The sequence below is a fragment of the Cavia porcellus genome, unplaced genomic scaffold, assembly GCF_034190915.1.
Source record: "Cavia porcellus strain 051 isolate PalLab524CR breed Dunkin Hartley unplaced genomic scaffold, mCavPor4.1 scaffold_7, whole genome shotgun sequence".
NCBI classification, from domain to species: domain Eukaryota; kingdom Metazoa; phylum Chordata; class Mammalia; order Rodentia; family Caviidae; genus Cavia; species Cavia porcellus.
In genome coordinates, this window is record NW_026947490.1 from 63,530,921 (window position 1) to 63,551,096 (window position 20,176).

The 20,176-nt window shown below is 44.9% G+C and overlaps 1 protein-coding gene across 1 annotated transcript in view; it reads right to left on the reverse strand.

Annotated features, from left to right (window-relative positions):
- Window positions 1–160: 160 nt before the first annotated feature.
- Window positions 161–20,176, reverse strand: part of Mcm10 (minichromosome maintenance 10 replication initiation factor) — a 34,482-nt gene continuing 14,466 nt past the window's right edge. Inside the window, exons 7-20 of the mRNA XM_013151271.3 lie at window positions 19,935–20,100; window positions 18,369–18,536; window positions 16,817–16,933; window positions 14,422–14,621; window positions 13,419–13,519; window positions 12,648–12,755; window positions 12,445–12,562; window positions 9,884–10,112; window positions 8,259–8,403; window positions 7,426–7,544; window positions 6,719–6,832; window positions 4,449–4,594; window positions 1,875–1,917; window positions 161–1,432 (exon numbers count right to left, since the gene is read on the reverse strand). Coding sequence (XP_013006725.1) covers window positions 1,349–1,432; window positions 1,875–1,917; window positions 4,449–4,594; window positions 6,719–6,832; window positions 7,426–7,544; window positions 8,259–8,403; window positions 9,884–10,112; window positions 12,445–12,562; window positions 12,648–12,755; window positions 13,419–13,519; window positions 14,422–14,621; window positions 16,817–16,933; window positions 18,369–18,536; window positions 19,935–20,100 — 1,858 coding nt within the window. The 3' untranslated portion in view covers window positions 161–1,348. The remainder of the gene's footprint in view (window positions 1,433–1,874; window positions 1,918–4,448; window positions 4,595–6,718; window positions 6,833–7,425; window positions 7,545–8,258; window positions 8,404–9,883; window positions 10,113–12,444; window positions 12,563–12,647; window positions 12,756–13,418; window positions 13,520–14,421; window positions 14,622–16,816; window positions 16,934–18,368; window positions 18,537–19,934; window positions 20,101–20,176) is intronic.

The following is a 20,176-nucleotide window of genomic DNA, read 5'->3' on the forward strand; positions in this document are numbered from 1 at the left end:
TCCATTCACACAAGACCAAGCTCTTCACACGGGAAGGCAACTGACTGATCCGTTGAGTTTATATAGCTGTGAGCTATCTCATATGCATTGCTGTTTTAAATTTATGAGACAAATGAGTCTCCTCTAAATGAGCCATGAACAATACTGCGGTTTCAAATACTTTTCAAGTAATAATGACTTTATTCTTCTTTTTAGAGCAAATTAAAAGATAACAACAACAAAAAAAAGTACTGTTATTAAGAAGTAACCTTAGGGAGAAGGTAAAGGTCAGATGCAGCACTGTCTGTCCGTACAGGGCAGGAATGAAGTTTTATGAAACCTCAAGGCATATGGACTTTTGGAAGAAAACTATTTCTAGCTAGAGTTCAAATTCCAGAACAGTAATCCTGCCCATGTATCCAGCCTTCAGGTATTTCTAACATTCTCTTACACCAACAGGTCTCTGGAAAATCAGGCTGTCCATGCAGAAGAAGCTCCTACAAGGATTTCCACTGCATTTGAGCTTTAAAATTCTTGCCATAGCAGTGCATCTGCAAGCTCCATGTGCTGCAGTCTTTGTAATTTCTGTGTTTAATATGCTTCATAGTGTTTCAAATTTTGTACCTGTTTTGGTTAGAGGCTTCCAAGTTTGTTTCACGCTGAGATGAATTCACACGCACAAATGATAAGATTTGAGGTTTCCACATTCTAGAGTTCCAAAATATTATAAGAGCAGTGATTCCTCTTTCTCTCCATAAAAATAAAAGCAATGTGTTATAATGACTTGACAAATTTCAAAGAGCAAAACTGAGATACTGGTAGACCAGAAAGAAGGAACCTAGCTTTCAATAGCAGTATAGCAACAGAACATGAAGGGCAATGATCACAAAACAAGTTGTATCTGGAGATGGAAATAGGCTATATTTGTAGAATTCAGGAAGATACATCTCCATATCGTTTGGTCTGATCTTCCTCAGGTTACACACAACAGAACAAAGCCCAGAAGTTGAATGATTTAACTTGGGTGACAATTAAGCTGTATTAATGCGTCTGCCTCCAGGTGTCCACAGAAATGTGGGAACTTGATTGTGATCAAGGAGCACCCACTCTGCACCCAAGAGATCTGGCCTGGCCTTCACCTTTGGGTATTTGGGCCATGAATGCAGCATTGCAGTCCTCTGCAGTGAAGACAGGAAAGACCAATGCATCCTGATTTTCCAGCATTAAAGTTGGTGTCAGCCTGGAGCTCACAGCGTAACAGGCACTTGTTTCAGGGGTGGCGGTCAGGAACACAGGCACCCCAGAGCCAATCCCCACTTTCTGAGCACCAGCAGCAAGGGAGACAGTAGGATGAAGTCTGCAGTCGGGGTCATTTAAGGCTATTGAGAAATTTGCCGTGTTCTTCTCCTCTTGGTAATAAGGTTTCTCCTCCTATCTTTGGACCAGTCTTTTCCTAGAAAAAAATAAGAGTACCTCAATAAGAAACTGGTTTAATGCCACTTGCCTGGTTCACTAAAATTAGCTGCACGTGTGTAGGTAAAGGACACAGTGTTGGATCTTGACTGTTCCTTTCTAGGGCCATGTGTTACAGGCTTAGTTCCCAGCTCCTGCACTGGGAGGTGGTGGAACCTTTAACAGGTCAGGCATAGTAGTGGTCTTTAGGTCGGGGGTGGGGGTGGGGTGCTCTTTAAAGGGATGGTGGGGTACACGTCTCTTCCTCTTTTTATTGTTTGTTCTCAGCCATAAGCTACATGACCCTCTTCCATGTTTCCACCAGGATGGGCGGTGCTATCTGGTCAGAGGCCCAAAGCAAAGGAGCCCAAAGAAACCTTTCTTCTTTTTAAGTTATCTTACGTATTTCGTTACAGTAACAGAAAGCAGCCTAACACACATACCTTTAGCATTCCATCCCGCTCCCATTTGTAGAGGCCACAATTACTGAAAAACAAAAAACACATTTACTCAGGTAAGTACAAGCCCATACACATAATGGAAACAGGTTTACTGTACTTCTGGAGAGGAGTATTCCTGCAAACAAGGAGGTGCTGGGTGTGGTGGAGCAGACCTGTAATCCCAGACTCTGGGAGGCTGAGGCAGAAAGATTGCAATTAGAACCAGTCTGGGCAATTTAGCAAGACCTTGACTCAAAACTTAAAAAAAAAAATTTAAAGTGCTAGGGATGTAGCTCAGGATAAAGGTCCTGGGTTCATTTCCCAGTGCAGAGTAGAGAGAGGATGCTGTTTAAGATGACCCTTGTATTACAGGCCAGATGTGAGGTTAGGGTTCACTCTCATGCTAAGAACATGTGCTCCAACGACTTGAGGAGTGGTCTTTCAGTTTGTTTTTTTGGGAGAGGTACCGAGGATCAAACTCACGACTTTGCACTTGCCAGGCAGGTGCTTATGCCACTGAGCTAAATTCCCAGCCCTAAGAGGAACGGTCTTGGAGACGTCAGAGATGGTCCTGCACATGGAGGTGCAGCACAGCTTCGCACCCTGGCAGTGATGAATGCAAACTCAGTCTTTAACGACGGGCACGGAGAAGAGGCTGTTCTACATAAAGAAATGACCAGAGAGGGCCAGAGCAAAGCACTGACCCTGCAAAAGTGAGGTGCTCCCTGCGGGCTGAGGAGCATCTTGTCTACCATCTGTGAGTTGTGCGCACTGTTTATCTTTAAGGAATAGAATTTTTCTGATTTTCTAATGTTACACAAAGCTGCTATTATGATGACATTTGTAGCCACCTCTTCTGGAGAGAAACATCAATATACAGACACCTACTTACAACTACACAGTTACAATGTTAAATGTAGTCTCCAACTATTTAAATTAAATACAAATAAACACATTTGGAATAATTAAAACCAGGGGATTCGCCTGGGTCAATAGCTCAGAGGTAGTGCTCGCATAATATGGTGGGTCCTGGGTTTGATCCCTACCACCACCAAACAAAAACCAAAACATGATAGGGGCTTCAAGTATTCAAGATACATCTACAGATGAAGAGAAAACCCCAGTAAGAAAGTCAAATAAGAGATATTAACAGGAAATGACAAAAGAGGAAATTCAACAGACTACTACGCATTTGAAAAGACAATGAAATAACTAACTACATATGTAAAAATTTAAACAACAGTACCGAGAAAACTGTATCTAAAAACTGTATTTCTGCTGAACACAGTAGTGAATGCTTATAATCCCAGTGACTCAGGAGGCTGGCAAGTTTAACACCAGTCTGGGCAACTTAGCAAGACGCAAAAATTTTTTCAAAGCATTAGGGAAGTAGCTCAGCCTTGCTTGGACTCAATCCTTAGTACCACAAAAACAAAACAACAACAAAAAAGGCCAAACCAAAACCAGTCCAAACTGCATCATACTCCTTGGCAAAAATTTTGATGAGGACCCAGGCACATGGAGGCTGCTGAGAAGGGCTTATGAGGGATAGACTTCCCTGGCCAGTCTGGAGAACAGCCTAGGATGGCGAATCCTGGGGACACCCCAAGCACCTCCTGTCTGAGCCCTATCAGTGCATGAGGGCCAGCTAAGCTCGCTGGAAGCAACTGGGTGGCCGTGGATGACCCCTGAGTTGTCTGTCAGCACCCACACAGTGGGCGTGCACACAGCAGAGAGACTGCCAAGGAGCAGGGAGTGAAGAGATGCACATTTTGGATGCTGTGCCGTTTGCATAAAACACAAATGTCCCAGGGCACACTTTGTAAGAAAACAAAAGGACAGATGAACCATAGGAGGATGGTGTGGAGAGACAGGGAAGGAGTGAAGAAGGGGATACAGGACAGAAGAACAGGACAGGAGAGCACCAAGTACACCCAAGGGACACATCATAAAAGACACACTGCCTTGAACTCCCTCCAAACATCTCCCTCTTCAGGCGTCCGGAGCCCACCACTCTCGCCTTGCTGTGAAGCAGTGCTGGAGTCCTCCTCTGCAGGGTCTTAGGAGATCTGATTCAAAGTACAGAAAAGGCTGAAAGGCAGGCCCATGGAAACAGTAGGCCCTCATCCATCTTATCCACTGGATCGGGTACCATGCACCTCCTGCCTCTTCCCCAAGGCAAAGCCATCATGGAAGGTAACATTCTGAACTGATCCAGGCTATCCAGGCAGCCACCACAGTACAAATGACACTCAAGAAAAAGGACTCCTAAAACTGCCTTAGTCATGGCAAGAATGACGGGACAAGTGTGTTCGAAGCAAAGGGAGGTATTTTGAGGGAGATTAACAGCAATGTCTTTTACTATTAAAAAAAAAAAAACTTAATTTATTTTTAAATCACACAACACATATTCTCCAGCTACCTGGCACGTATTTTCCTTATTCAATAAACATTTTTAAGGATCTACTATGGGCCAGGAATCAACAGCAGCCACAATGGAAAAGGGGGAGGAACATTGCACAGGACCACCACCAGGAGTGACCCTGCCTGGGACAGAGAACCCCAGCACCTTCATACCTGCAGTGCTTTTTGGGGAGCCGGTCGAGGGAGATGCTTCTGTTTCCGCAGGGACACTTGAAAAACCTCTTCAGGCCGTCATGCCAGTGGTAGTCATGCTGCTCGCTGACGCAGATCTCCAGAGGCTTGAAGTGGGTGTAGGCACACTGCACAGAGCAAGCAGACCACACACCGGTCAGGGGCTTTGAGGGGCAGACTCCAGGACAAGCTGTCCTCTGGGCTGCCGGGTTCCCTGCAGTGCACTGAGCCACCTTGTTTTCTAGCTGCTGGACTGCAGCAAATTTTTTGACCTTTCCTCACACCAAGTCTGTTTCTTCTAATGTGTGCCCCACTTTCTGGTCAGGCAGAGACACAATGACATTCTGTGACACAAAGACGATAGCCCAAGAAGGAATGTACTATAAACCTCATGACAGTGTAAGTTGGGCTCATTACAGAACATTGTATATTAACCACAGGCTTGGTGTTGCTGAGGGAGTCTGAGCTTGATTTCTCACTGCAAGATTCTGAAAAGGATTTAAGCTTACTATTATTGTTCCTATGTCATAAGCAATAAAACCAAGACAGAGAGACTATATAATTTACTTTTAATTCTAATCTACAGAACGATCAGACAGAATAAGAAGACAGGTGCCAGGAGGATGCTTGCAATTTCTGGTAATCGCTCTGGGCTCAGATAACTACTCTAGACAACTTCAGGAAATGCAGAGCACAGTGGAATGTCGGCCACAGCAGGCAGAATAACGGTCCCCTAATTTCAAGTGTCTCTTATTTCCTGGCACCTGAGGCTGCTGTGTTCTACAGTGAAGGGGAATCCAGGTAGCAGGTAGAATTAAGGTTGCTGATTCAGTGATTTTTTAACAAATTGTACAAGGTTTCTATTAGTACCTGTTTGCAGAATATAATGATTATATTCACTGTGGAAAGTTGGCATGACTTGTTGATTTTAAGACCTGGAAATGATCTCAGCTTATTGGGCTTCTCTGGTTGGGCCTAATGTAAAGGGTCCTTAAAAGGTAAAGGAAACAGGAAGGAAATAGGGTGATGTGTTGAGAGAGCTCAACCTGCTTTGCTGGTTTTAAAGATGAGAAGCAACTGTACGTGAGGAGGTTCCAGAAGCTGACAAAAGCAAGGAAACAGTCTTCTTAGAACCTCCAGAAAAACTGTGGTCTTGTCAGTGCAACATAAATTTGTTGCCTTGGGCTCAGGGTTTGTGGTGATTTGTTACAACAATGGGAAGCCAATACCACGACCATGTCCTTGGGTGTAAAAAGCCGTCTCTGGAGGGAGAATGTGAATAATTGTGCTTCAAATTACATTTTAATTGATCCTCTTCCTTTCTTCTTCCTGCTATAAACTTGCTCAAAGAATCCTTAGTTTGATGGTAGCTGTTCAGGCCTGATCCCCAAATCTAACAAAACTAAGATTTTCCAAAAAATGGAGAGGAGGATGCTTGGAGGATGGAAACCTCGTCTTCTTCCTGCACATCCACGGACCATGCAGAAAAGCAGCTATATTTAGGAAGAACTACTTTTCCCACTGTTTAAAAATTAATCTTAAAGAACAGATGATCTGGAGTTCTGTAACAGGTTTGGGGTGAGAGTCCCACAAACACAGAGAAAACACAGTTTACACTCTGACCTGAAATTCAGCTTAGCGGTTAAGAGCCAGGAGCAGCATGGCTCCCCGCAGAGCTCCAAGGCCGAGTCAGGCAGAGCCCGATCCTTCGTTGCCTGTTTCCTGACCTAGTAAATGATTTAGACACAATATCCAGCATTTCACAGGTTTTTATGGTTTGGATCAAAAATATGCCCAGAGCGTGTGCTGAAGGCGTACTTGTGGATGGGTTTTGTGGAAGGGCCTGAACCACGAGGGCTCTGATGTTATCCAGTGGACTAATCCACTTAAGGGAGCATAATTTGCTGGTGTTATTGTTAGGTGACGTAAACAGAACGGGGACGGGGACGGGACTGGGTCATGGGGTGTGACCTGGGAACTACTGCGCAACCCTGCCCCCTTCTCTCTGACTCCTTCCCCCTTCTCTGCTTCCTGGCTGCCATGAGCAGCTTTCCTTGGTCACATCCTCCGCCATGTTTCTGCCTGCCATGGGCCTAGGAGCAATAGGGTTCCCTGACTATGGACTGAAGCTTCTGCAGCTCTGAGCCGAAACAAACCTTTCCTTCTTCACGCTGTTTGTCTTGGGTATTTTATCACAGTGGCAGAAGGCTGACCGACAGTCTGCCAAGTTTAAGCCCGCATCTCACACTCACCGTCTTACAGGTCACCACCCTGCATTTCACTTCTCGGATGTTTCTCATCTTTTCTTCCATTTGTTCTTTTTTCACCAGTGGCTCAAAATAGCGTTCTTGGAGCTCAGCCTCAGCCTAAACAATAAAACACATATGAACGCTTGTATCAAACGTGAGATAGCTTCAGGCAGTTCAGTAAGAACCATTTACTAATTATTCCAGCAATTGAGTTCATTTATAACCAAAACAAAACTGAAGTGACAAGCTAAAAGTTAGAAGATCCTAGACAGAGCCTCAACAAACAGCAAACCAAAGGTATATGAAGCAGAAAAGAACCCTTAGATAGCGTGTGTGGGTGGGCAGCAGGGAAGACATGAAAGCACTTGGTGATTTTTAAAACACTAGGTACAACTAAAGCCACTAACATTACTAGTGATTACTAGAGACTGAGCCCACGGCCTCACACTGATAGGCAAGTGCCCTACCACTAAGTCATATCTCCAGATCTTTTCTTCTTTTAAAACAGGATTTTGCCAGGTGGCCCAGGCTGCCCTCACCACCATCATCTCAGCCTCCCGGGTAGCTGGGAACAGCTGGGAACAGCAAACCCAAGCCAACTGCAGCACAGCTGCTCCTTGGCAAATGAGGCAAATGAACAGACTCTGGTCCTGCGGCGAAGCGTCTCAGGCAGGAGGGCCCCTGACGCCTCCCTGCTCCGAGGTCCTTACCTCCTTTAGGATGCCTGTGTGCTTTGATTTGGCCTTTAGAATTTTCTGAAATTCTTCAGATTCCAGGTAGGCAAGCTGCTCTCTTCGTTTCTTCTTTGCAGGCTCCAATTCCTCTTCAGCTACAGTGGAGAACAGCATGGCAGAGGAATCAGAGGAAGCCATGGGCCTTTCCCACTCAGCCTCCTTGGCCCTGCCTTGGCCCTTCCAACCTTGAGGGCCGCCGCATTGGCCACAAGCAGGGGGCCTCCAGAAGTGATCTGAGAACAGAGCCTAGAACATGGGGGAGTGGCAGATCTGACCACTGGATCAGAATCTCTTTCACTTTTAACACAGGGAGCAGATGATGAGAATAGACACCAACAGTAAAAATCCTACTTATAAACTAATTTTAAAATAACATTGGAATTTTAAAAATAAAAATGGAGCAATTTAGAACAAAGGAATTTTCTTTCAAAGCAAAATCTATGCACCAATATATATATATGCAATGATCCAAGGGGAATTCTTTCCCCAACTGTTGAAATTGTACATGATTTCATGTGATTATAAAAACAATCAGTTCCAGTTGCAGAAATCCTAGTTAGGCAGGGCATGGTGGTGCAGGCCTGTAACCCCAGCACTCATGAGGCTGAGGCAGGAGGACTGCCACCAGTTCAAGGCCAACCTGGGCTACACAGTGAGTTCAAGGCAACCTCAATTGCATAGTGAGATTGACTCCAAAAAACAAGCAATCCTCACACATTCTACAGAAAGAACACACATGAAAGAATGACTTGATATCAGGGTACAGGTTACATTTCCGTTAACAACTGGCTCTCTCGCCCCAGCCCTACCGTTAGGAGAAAAGGTGTTGTTCTTTTCTATGCGCTCTTTTAGTTCCTGTATATCCTGGGGCTTCTTCTGCTTCCTTGTAATGCTGTTTGGATTTGTTTTGGTAAGAATTTGGCCTTTTGCCCTTAGTTTAACAATGGCAGCCAACTAGAAAAAAAAAAACAGAATAGGAGAATAAGAATTAAGAAGATGGGGTGGGCTCCTACAGCCCCAGAGCCCCTTCCAGATACTATCTAGGGGAGTCCTGTTGTTCTGTTAGACACTGCAGAGAATTTCTCCATCTTACCTAACATGATTAACATATTACTAAAATTTAATAGCACAGAAGATAAAAGTCTAGAAGTTGATAAATACAGTTTCAGTTGATTTCAATCTAATACAAACAGTCCAACATCAGCTAAACCCTGGCCTCCAGTTCTATTAGGGAACCACCCAGCCCATTCTGAAATGCTTCAAATCAAACACAGAACAGATATTTAGCTTTACCCCTGACTAGCTTTCAGATGTAGGCAAATTATTTCTTTTACCAGCCTCAGTTTCTGCATTTATAAAATGGGGGAGCCAGGTGCAGTGGTGCATGCCTGCCTGTCACCCCAGAACTCTGGAGGTTGAACCAGCAGGATCACTATAAGTTTGAGACCACCCTGGGCTACACCCTGGGGGTTCTACGCCAGCCTGAACTACACAGTGAGACTGCCTCAAAAAAACAAAACAATAATAATATGGGGTAATGACAGTCTTTCTAAGGTGGTGGCTGTGTGGGCGGTGTTTAGTAAACAGCATATCGGGCAAACACCACAGGCCTAGAGAAATGCTAATCAATACGTCAACTGATCATTAGTACTGGTACCACCACTATGATGGGTGCAGGCAGGGCTTTGGTATAGGGTGAACCTCTGCCCTTAATTTGTGGATAGCTGTTGTATAGAGAAATGCAGAGGGTTTGATGAGAGATTCAGAAAACAGACAGCTGGGGAGCTCTGGGCACCCCCACTCACCTTCAGCCACTGCAACTTTCGTCTGTCAGCAACTCCTGTGTTGTTGACACAGACATACCTTGTGAAGAAGGATTTTTGTTTTTAGGGCTGAGAATAGAATCCAGGGCCTGTGTGTGCTCGGCAAGATCCCAGGGTCCACCACTAGGGTGGATCCCCAGGCCTGAAGAAGGGTTCTTTAACCCATTCTCGTATAGTCTGGCCTCAACAATGCTAAGAATTTTTCATAATGCAGTGACTCTGGCTATAAAGCTGGATTTCCTGGAGGATGAATCCTTTGCCTGATGAGATCCAACTCTCTTTGATTAAATTAAAGGTATTATGCTGATACTACTCTCATTTAAAATTATTATTATTATTTTTTTTTTTTTTGCCTTTTTGAGACAGGGTCTTGCTACGTAGTTCAGGCTGGCCTTGGGCAGTCTCAAACTCCCAATGACCCTCCTGTCTCAGCCTCCCAAGTGCTGGGACTACAGAAGTGCACCACCACTCCTGGCTTAGAACTGCTTTCATTCTACTTATCAGGAGTGGTCAACAGCCGCTGGGTGTCTTTCCTGGCTCCAAGTGCCTACTTTGAAACTCAAGCTGTGTATGAATGAAGACAAATGTTAAAGAAAATAGAAGCCAGTTACCTTTTTACCTTCTGCTAAGGCACTCAGCTTTGGTCTCGGTGGTGGTGACTCATCAAAGAACAGAATGTCATCCCCTTCCGAGAAGCCGCGCCCGAGCTTGGGCATCTGGGGGGCAGCGATCGCCTTCTGCACAGGGAACTCTGCGCCAGTTTGTGGAGACCGGGTAGGCGGCTGCCCAGATGAGCTTGGCACTGCTGGGCTCCCAACTTCACTCGAGCTTTGGAGGAATCTTTAAAGAAACATGCAGCAGCAAAATATACACAGGTATCACACAGATGGAAACTGCAGTGCTCAAAGTGCACAGGGAGCGTCTAGGCAGGCCAGCTGCTAACTGGTAAAATAACTCCCATTCTTTAATCGTTCAAATTGGTGCAGCACATGAAGAACAAGACTCACTTTATACACATGTGGGTTAAATGAATCCCCATTGAGTAAGCTAGAATTCTTCCACTTTAGAACTGATTACTGTTTTATCAAACGGCTTTCTACTTTCTAATAGATGTTTCCTGCACAGCACAGGCCTGAGGTTGAAATGTGGTGGCATCCCAGCCTACAGGTAGTTCTGGGACTTGCAGGACCTCTCTGCACTTTAGTTTGCTCTACCAAGAAGAAATGAAGTGCAGGTTATATCTGGACATCCTAACAGGAAGTACTGGAACCAACAGGATAATTACATCATGTAGCTTAGAGCTATTTAAGAATGGCAAACTTGAGAAATCAACTTGTCCAAATCCCTCATTTTATACATGATGAAACTAAGGTCAGGTCACATTATTCCTAGTGACAGACCCAGGCCAGGTGCCAGGTAACCACAGGCCAGGATCTTTTCACTATCACTGCTCTCTCTGCCAAGCCGAGCCACAGGGTGACCTGCAAACTGCCTATCAAGTCCTACCCAGAAATGATTTGTTTGGCTAATAAAATTCTGAAAAATGTCAGACTGTGTGATGGCTTGTATCCAGATGTCCCCCTCAAAGCCGCATGTGCTCAGAGGTGGGCGTTGGGAGTGAATGGATCACGGGTATGTGATACTGGACCGATCCACTGATGGGTTTAGCACAGTTCTGGGCATGGACGATGGATTTTCTGAAGAGAGAGGATCTATCCTGGGTTTGGGTAGCAACAACCAATAGACTTGCAGTCTGGATGGAGTGAAAAGGCAAACAAGGAATTTGCATTTCTGCGTTGCCATGGACTATTTCTCCTCTATGTTCCTGTCATGTGCCACCCTGCCTCAGAGCCAACTGACTATGGACTGAAACCTCTACAAACTGTGGACCAAAATAAATCTTTTTCCTCCTTTACTTTGAGGGTATTAGGTATCTCGCACCAGTTTAAGAAAGTAACTACCCATGTTTCCTTGATAACAAGACGTAGCCAGAAAATAATCAGCCTCGAAAAACAGAGCTCAAAAATGCCTGCCCCAATCAGCTATCTTTGCCTTACCTGCCAAAATTATTCTCTTGCTTATAGCTACTCTGTAAGGCAGAAAGAGTGTGAGATGGATTGTAATGCTTTCTGACAGGTGCTCTCCATTCTCTACAAAGGCCACAATCCTACACTCATACACATTTCATTTTCATCTTATAAAAAATAATATTTGTTACCTGGAGGCAAACAATAAATACCTCCATAGACACCCTATCAGCACCCCAGTCGCATTTGCCCGAGACCAAATGCATGCTCTTATTTTTCCAGAGACAGCGCTCTTGGCTTTTGACTTTGCTTTTCCTGGAACCACTTGGCTTTTAGAAGCCCAGAAGTGGGACAGCACGGAGGTTAACACTGGAGTACAGCAGGGGTGAGTTCAAAGTCCGCTCTCTCATGTACGAACTCTCAGACCTTGTGGCACATGGTTCGAAGCAGCAGGATAAGGATTCCTTGCAGTTACTGCGAGATGAGTAAGACACTACATTTATGGACCGGGCTGCACTGCACATGATGAGCCTGTACGAACAGCAGCTCCACTGTTACTCAGAAAACCTGGGCTCAGGAAATCTTAGATTTGTCCACCTTCCACTTCCACTTTCGTCTCTTCTTTCTTTTTTGAGACAGGGTCTCACTATGCAGCTCAGGCTGGCCTTGAGCTCACTTGGTAGGCCAGGCTGGTCTCAGACTCGCAATGGTCCTCCTGCCTCAGCCTTGAGTGCTGGGATTATAGGCATGCGCCACCACACCCGGCTTCCACTTCTGTTTCTTCTTTTTTAGTGCCTCGTTTACTTGAACAGCAGCAATAATCCACTCACTGGTTTTGCCCGTATACTTAGAAACCTAACTAGCAAAGCCAAGAGACGAGTCAAACAGGAAAACATATGCTTTCCCTCTACCCAACCGTTCTCTTCATACATCATTCCTCTCTCTTTTCCACAGTGATATTGACTACCCTGGTCTGGCCCATCTGCTGTCTCCTAGGAGTCACTAGACAAAACTAGAAGCATTAGCCTTCGATGCTGTTTAGGTTATCACAAAAATGTAGCCAACCTAGATCTGAAGCCTTATTTTTAGACACCTGGTAAGACATTCAGAGATTCCTAACTGATTGTTAGGCCTGCTACCCTTACCGCCTCTGCATTTCTTCGGATTTCTTTTTCCTCAGCTCCAACATCTGCTGTTTCTGCTGCTTCAGGAGGGCTGATGCAGAGATAGACTGGATGGCAGGTTTGGGGCTCCCCAGGATCCCTAAAACACAAGCCCAAAGTGAGAGGTTCTCCAGGCGGGGAGGGAAGTTGGGCATACACGCTGTAGCCAGGCAAGCCAACCTTACCTGAATTCATGGCTTTTGCTAAATGCTTCAAGTTTCTGGCTCCAAACGTCGGCAGGTCCATCAGTTCCCTGAACTCCTCAGAGCAAGACAAGCTCTTCTGTGGTATTCCTGGGACATGTAAACACCCGCGTTATGGGAGTCTAAATTCAGACTGTTTAATGTCATCCAATCTTGTGATGTCATGACGTACCACTTTTAAAATTGTCATTTAGTCATTTGTAAGTTAACTAGACAAAATGCCAAGAGAAGGTAAAGAAGCTATAACTTTTAACATCAGATGAATACATAAGTCTATGCAAGGGTATGCTACCTCTAGTAATGATTAGCACACTAAGCACCTACTATCTGTGAGGTCATTTGAGACACTACTTCTGGAACGTGCATAATGGAGAAGGAGGCATGCTAGGCCCTGACCCACTGCCAGGACCACAAGTACAGGGTGGGCTAGCATTTTCTGACCTTGGACTATTTTACCAAAAGGTAAAATATCCTGAGAGGGTTGACCAGGAACCTGATCCTCCTGATTCTAATGCTCGCTATCAAGAGTCTGACACAGATACATCAAGAAATCTTAAAAAGTGCACAAAATGAAGACACAGCTAGGATCAGTGTGTCCTGCCACCATGTCTGATGCCTTCAGCCACATCGCATTCCTGACTAGCCGAAGGGTGGACAGTCATCACTTAGAGTGGGAGTTGTAGTCATCCTCACTCACAACTACTGAATTTTTACACTGCAGGAAAAAAGTGCAGGATGAAGAAACAAGGGTACCAAGTTTCTGCTGTGCTTCCTGAATGATGGAGTCTGTGCCCTTCACAACCAGACTGGTCAGTGTGGTTTGAATCTTCTTTTTAGGAGCAACAGCTGCAGCACTGAAATGACAAGAGTCCCAGGAAAGGAAAGTCACCAACCCCAAGCTCTGCTGAGTACAGAAGGCAGCCCAACCCTCGAGGCGTTTACACCAACGACCCAGCGCCCTGAAGACAGGGAAGCAGGCTTTCCTAATGCCAGGGCCCACAGACAGGTGGTTTACACACAGAAGAAGCACAGGAGACAAACTACAAACTTGTTTCAGGCCTTTCTGAAAAGGCCAAAGAAATACAAAACATGCTAACACTTCGATTTAGAAGTCTAGAAATCTCTTAAAATAATTAAGGACTAGCCAGGGGTGGTGGCATATGCTTGTAATCCCAACACTCAGGAGGCTAAGGCAGGAAGATCACCACAAGTTCAAGGTCAGCCTGGGCTACACAGTGAGTTCAAAGCCAGTCTGCAATACAGAGGGAGGCCCTGTCAAAAACAAACAAACCTCCACAACAAAAAAGGCAGACTAAGGACTACTTAAAACACAAGATGCTACCTATAGTCTAATCAGTAGTGATGTTGTAGCCAGGAGTGGTAGCATAAAGCAATGCCCTGCAGGAAATGCCGCAGCACCCGAGTTCAAAAAGGTAAGCACGGGGGTTCTGAGACGTCTGCAGCCTCACTTGAATGTCACGGGGAAATGGCCCCAAGACGGGCACCGTGATGGACACTCTTAACTGCCCACAGTCAGGTAGAGGAAGTCAGGAAGCCTCGGCTTTCTGTGAGGTCCACCCCGGCAGAGTGACTCCTCCTCATTCTGTTCCTGAGGCTAAAGGGGTCCCAGGCAGCAGCTAGGAAAAATAAACCTAGGTGCATGTCTTCAGATAGCTGCACCAAGGCCAGGGACCAGGCTTCCTCTTGGAAGACACGCACCACCCTTACCCGCAGAGAAGCCCCGAGAAGGTCTTACATGGAGGCCGCATAGGATTCTGAGGAAATCCCTCCGTAGTAGAAACCATCTCGGCACAGTCGCTCTTTCAGGCCGGTGCCTTTGCGGGCGAACTTCCTCGGAACCCGTCCTCCCGAGAAGGTGGACTGCAGATCGGCACGCTTGGCGCTGAGCTTCTTGTACTGGGCCTGGATGTGGTACTGGCAGTACTCGCAGTCACGCTGTGGGAAGAGTAGCTATGGGGCTGGGGCCCAAGAGCAGATAACCCTGCCTTCTGTGGATGCCACGGCCTGCCTCTGCAGAGTGCCAGGCTCCTTCCTCAGGCCCCTCGCAAAGCACTTGTCCAGCATAGAGTGAGGACACTCATGCTTTCTGCCCACTTTCTATAGTGGAAATACAATCGGCTTCCAGAAGAAACCTCAAAACCATATCCATGAAAGGAGGCACTGAAAGAAGTTACTCATGATGAGACTCCTTTCACAGGCTGTGCCCAGAACAGGCAAGGCCTCAAAGTCACAAAGAAAGCCGAGTCACAGGATGGCAGGAGTAGGGAATGGGAATGATTTTATCAGATGATGGAAAGTTTCAAAGCTAGAGAGCGGACAGCTCATGGCTAAACATCACCAAACTGAGTACTCTAAAAACAGCTCATTGTGTGTACCTGAATTTGTCCTCAAAAGATAATTAAGACTAATTACTCAAGAGGCAGGGGCAGGGAGATTCCAAGTTCTAGGCTAGCTGGGCAACTTAGCAAGAGTCTACCTCAAAATAAGAAAATTAAAAGGGCTGGCAACATAGCTCAGAGGTAGAATACTTGCCTGGCATTCATGAGGCCCTGGCTTCAATCCCCAACATCACACACACAAAATAAAGTAAGACTAAAAATTAAAAATCAGCTGCTAGCAAAGTTTTTCTAGCCCTTTTCAGTAAGAGAAAGTCATATTGTATTGGTGAACTCTTAGATGCACTAGCAACAGACTTTTAATGCACTGTTCCAGCTTTTTTGTGATGTCTCAGTACTTCTTTTAAGATCTCCTTTTTATTAACTGTCTCTATTTCTTGCTCACCAGTTCATGTATTATGAAGGAAGGAAAATGAACTTGTCATTTAAGTTTTCAAAGAACTCTAAGAAGAACCTCTTCATGTTCACTAGGATGGCTATAATAAAAGACAATGAGCCAGGTGTGGTGGCCCATGCCTCTAATCCCAGCACTCTGCGAGGCCAAGGCAAGGGGATCACAAATTCAAACCAGTTATGGGTAATTTAGTGGCCTAGCAAGACCTTATCTCAAAATAAAAAGGGCTCGGGATGAAGCTTTGAACAAAGGCCCTGGGTTCAACTTCCAACTCCCAGCACTACAAAAACCAGAAGCAAACAACAACAAAAAATACAATCAACAAAGAGCTGGCAAGGATGTGGAGATGTGAAGAAATGGAAACCCTGCTGGTGGGAATGTACAATCACCCACCCACGATGCAAGCCAGTCCAGCAGTTCCTTCAACCTTAAACATAAAGTAAGCATCCGGCCCAGCATCCTGTCCAAGGTACACAGTGAACAGAACAGAAAATACGTGTCTGCACCACACTGTGAGTAAATGCTTATAGTAACATTCTTCACATAACCTGATGTGGACACAACCCCAATGTCCATCAACGTAAGTATTAGAAACTACCCGTACAATAGATATGTAACCATAAAAAGGAATGACGGATTCTAAAGCTACATGGATGAGCTTGAAAACAATATGCTAAGTTAAAAAAAGTCAAAGGTCACATTTTGTGATCCCATTATATGAAACATTCAGAATGGACAGATTCATAGAGATACACAGTAGACTAGTGCTCACCAAGGACAGGGGGAAGACCATGAAATGACTGCTGGTGGGTATGGGTTTCTCTTGGAGGGTATTGAAAATAAGCATCTGAAATTACACCGTGGTGACAGCTGCACTACTCTGTGACTGTATTAAAGATTCCTGTATACCAAAGGGTGCAGAGTATGGCACAAGAATCATAACTCAACGCAGCTATGTTTTTAAAAAAGCACTTTGGAAAGTTATATACTTTGAGTTAAAATTTAGGATAAAATAAGGCTTTTAGTGTATTTCGCCACTGTGTTTAATCTCTGGAACTACAAAGAATTGAAAGCAAAACACAATTTCATCCTCCTTCTACCTAGTCAGTTCACAATAACAGATCACTTCCCAAGGTGAAAGTCCCGTTGTTCTTTTACTGATACCCCATCCCTGACTTTTTAAGCTGGTAATTATTAACTATATTCAATGATCTCATTTTGACTCTTTCTGTGAAGTACTGGACTCGGTTCCAAATTGGTCATTATGGCCAAAGCACCTAGCATCTGTTACTAATAACCCTCATCTCTAGCAGGAACATCCTCACAGGGTGGAAACCAACCAAATTAACTGTCTGTGTACACGGCTCCCCATTCTTCTTCTTGGCTTTGCAGGTTCCCAGGTCCAGAGCTTCACCCATGATTAAGATCTTCTGAGGATGATCAATGGACAGGCACACCTGTCAGAAGGAGGGAGGGCAGGGTTAAAGGTGGACAAAGGCATGACCGTCATTAACAAGACTGAATAAAACAGTGCTCGGGGCAGATGTAAGAAGGCTCCATTGGTCTGAAGGAACCTGAAGCCAGGACTCTGGAACATAGTTTTAGGAATCAGAGCGCAGAAGACACATTCAGCTGTCTTCCCAGGACCACTTTTTTCTTCCTCTGAGCCAATAGAATCCTCATTTTATCTGGGCTGTCAAATGCTCAGCCTCAAGGAGATCCTACTCCTTATTCTGGTCATCATCTCTCTTAGCACAGGATTTCTTGGAGTACTGGAGCTCAGCAGGTCCAGTGGTTACCGGGTTATGACATCCAGAGGAGGATGCTGGGAAAACGCTATCATGCAAATCTAGACATGGGCAGACAAGACTGTCCTGCTTATCTGAGCCCTGCCCAGTCAACTCGCTTCATATCATAGCCTGCTGTTTCTTTTTGCTATGTGTCTCCAAGTAATAAAGCCCTTTACAGGATTTGGGTGAGGCTTCTGCTTCAGTGCACACACACACAAGCATCTGAGTTTGTGTAAAGCCTCCTTTAAGATGTAGGAATTGTAGGAGAAATTCAGCAAAGCGTGGAGAGTCCTCCTCTGGGGTTAGTATCCAGTGCTCCCAGGGACTTGCAGCCAAGAGGGAAAGGCGGAGAGCCTCACAGCACACTGCCCTACCACTATACTGCCCGTGTGGAATTTTCAGGAAAAATAAATCCCACCGTTTACTGTTAAACAGAAACCACATTGAAAGCCATTCTGTTCTTTGCAGCCAAACACATTCCTAAGCCACAGATGAAGATTCGTTGTCATTCTCTGGTGAAAGCAAATAATGAAATTAATTTTACCCCCTAACTCCTTCCTTGGGAGTAGGGGGTATAGGAGTCCAAACTGATCAGGTATTCCAAGTAGCGGGTATTCAAGTCCAAATAAAGCTTCTAGCTGAGTCAGGAGCAGGGATCGACACTGCCATTCACAGGGGTTCAGCTTTGCAATTTTGACTGGGGAAGCTGTGGGCAGAACCACAACTCCAACAAGCTTGAAAAGATGAAAATTCACTTTTTATTTTAATGGCAACTGTCAGTGTAATAGTTAACGGAGCAAAATTCACTGCCTCGGTGATGCCACCATGGAGAAAGATCTAAGGAAACTTGAGAATAAGAGTTTAAAACACTCCAGGAATCTTAGAACTAATTTGAATATATAATATAAAAGTCATTGTTATAAAACAGTTTAGAGTAGGGAGAAATTCAAAATATTAGCAGAAAAGGAACAAATGAAAAAACAAGATGAATAGAAACACTATATAGAAGCGTGTTGAGTGTCTGGAGGTAGCCTACTATGAAGTTTATGATAAAACTCAGCTGATTTGTAAAAACAATCCTTACGTCAGATCAGAGCCTTACCTCCTCGGAACCATCCTTGGGCTTCATGGGGTTGGCATTTAGCAACCCTACGGCAGTGCCTTGCTCCGTCTTCCAGAGCTGCCTGTGAACTTCTCCAAACAAGAACAGCGACACACAGCATGTCAGATCACGGAGATCGCTAAGTCGCCAGATGCTAAACGTTTTCCCCTAGAATAAATATTTATTTTTACTGTTAATGTTTGCACTGTGCTGCATACCACCTCCGTGTTTGGTTCCAGGGCCTTACTATGGAAACATATTACCCTCCTCGTTTAAGAGATGAACGAGAAGCAGGGTGAGCTAGCAGCAAACTCTAATTCTCAAGGCCATGCAGTCACTGCCTTTCCAGGAACACCACACATCTTCCCCTCATTATGAGGACAGGAAGAACTAAGGGACTCTCATTCAGTAACTTACCGACATGAATAGACCCTGGGTACATAATTCAGCAGGTCTATTATTTATCTCTAATTATATCATCAACAGTAACATAAAGATTTCCACTGCATGTTAATAAATCTTCACTTCATTTAGAAGAAAATAAAAGCTCATTTAAATTTGTAAAATATCAGAGGTATTATTAAATATTTGAAAAAAATACAAGACAATATACTGATCACAGACAAAGCATGGTGAGCCCATGCCTGTAAAACTAGCAGGTTTGGAAACGTGGCAGGTATTATGCTATGTTGCACTTTAGACCTGATATCTTATACCTATAGGGATCTCCAAAGGATCCATGAACTCGGCCTCCCTGAATAACTGACCCTTTCCTCCAAAGGAGGGAATAATGTCACAGAGAAAATCATGAGTCACCAAAAATACAGATTAGTAGGTGGGTATAGGTCATGCACTTGGTTCTGGCACTTAAAAGCCAAGGGTGGAGGATGAGGAGTTCAAGGCCAACCTGGGCTACATAGACGGAGCCTATCTCCAAAAACCAAAAGAAAAAACAAATCAGTGACAAAATACAATGAGAATGATTTGGACAATGAAATGTCTAAGAAACATGTGCAATTAGCTCTTAAAGTAGGGCATTCTTTACGTAGATCTCCTTGAATACCAATCAAGGATATATGGCAACTAGAAATTATTTCAAAAATTTGTTGACAGGCATCAATTAAGAATGTGAGTCCTCAGGGTTAACCTGTGATGAAGTAACTCAGAAATCAGTTACATGGTGTTATGACTCATCTCTAGATGTCCCCCAAAGCCTCAGGGGTCTTAGGTGGGGCTTGGCAGAGGCAACTGGATCTAGAGTGTGTGACGCTGGGATTAAGGAGGTGTGAGTGTACCTGCCCTCAGGGGAGGCAGCCTGGATAAAATGTAAAGGATAGAAAGAGGCTGGTGTGCTCGTTGCCACTTGCTTGCTAGTTGCCTGCCCTGTTTGCCATGGACCACTTCCTCCCTGGGTGCCCCTCTCCCATGCCACGGCACCTTAGATCCCGTGGATTATGGACTGAAGCCTCCGTAAACTGGGAGCTGATAGAAACCTTTCTCCTTTAACTTCGGGTTTCAGGTACCTTGTCTCAGCAATGAGGAAAGTAACTCAGACACATGGCTTACACTGTTAGTACTCTGTGGGGTGACTTTCTTCAAAATAACCCCGAACGTCACCCAGTCTATTTCTTCCAACTTCTCCACTGCCATCTTTTCCTTGATCTGAGACAATCTGATCAGTTTGCGGCCAACCATTTTCTTGCTCATTTCTGTGGAGGATACTCGGGGTCGCCTGGGTTCAGAAACCAACAAGGAAGAGAATGTTACTCACAAGTGATTATCGGGCGCCTGACAAGGTGGGATGAGAG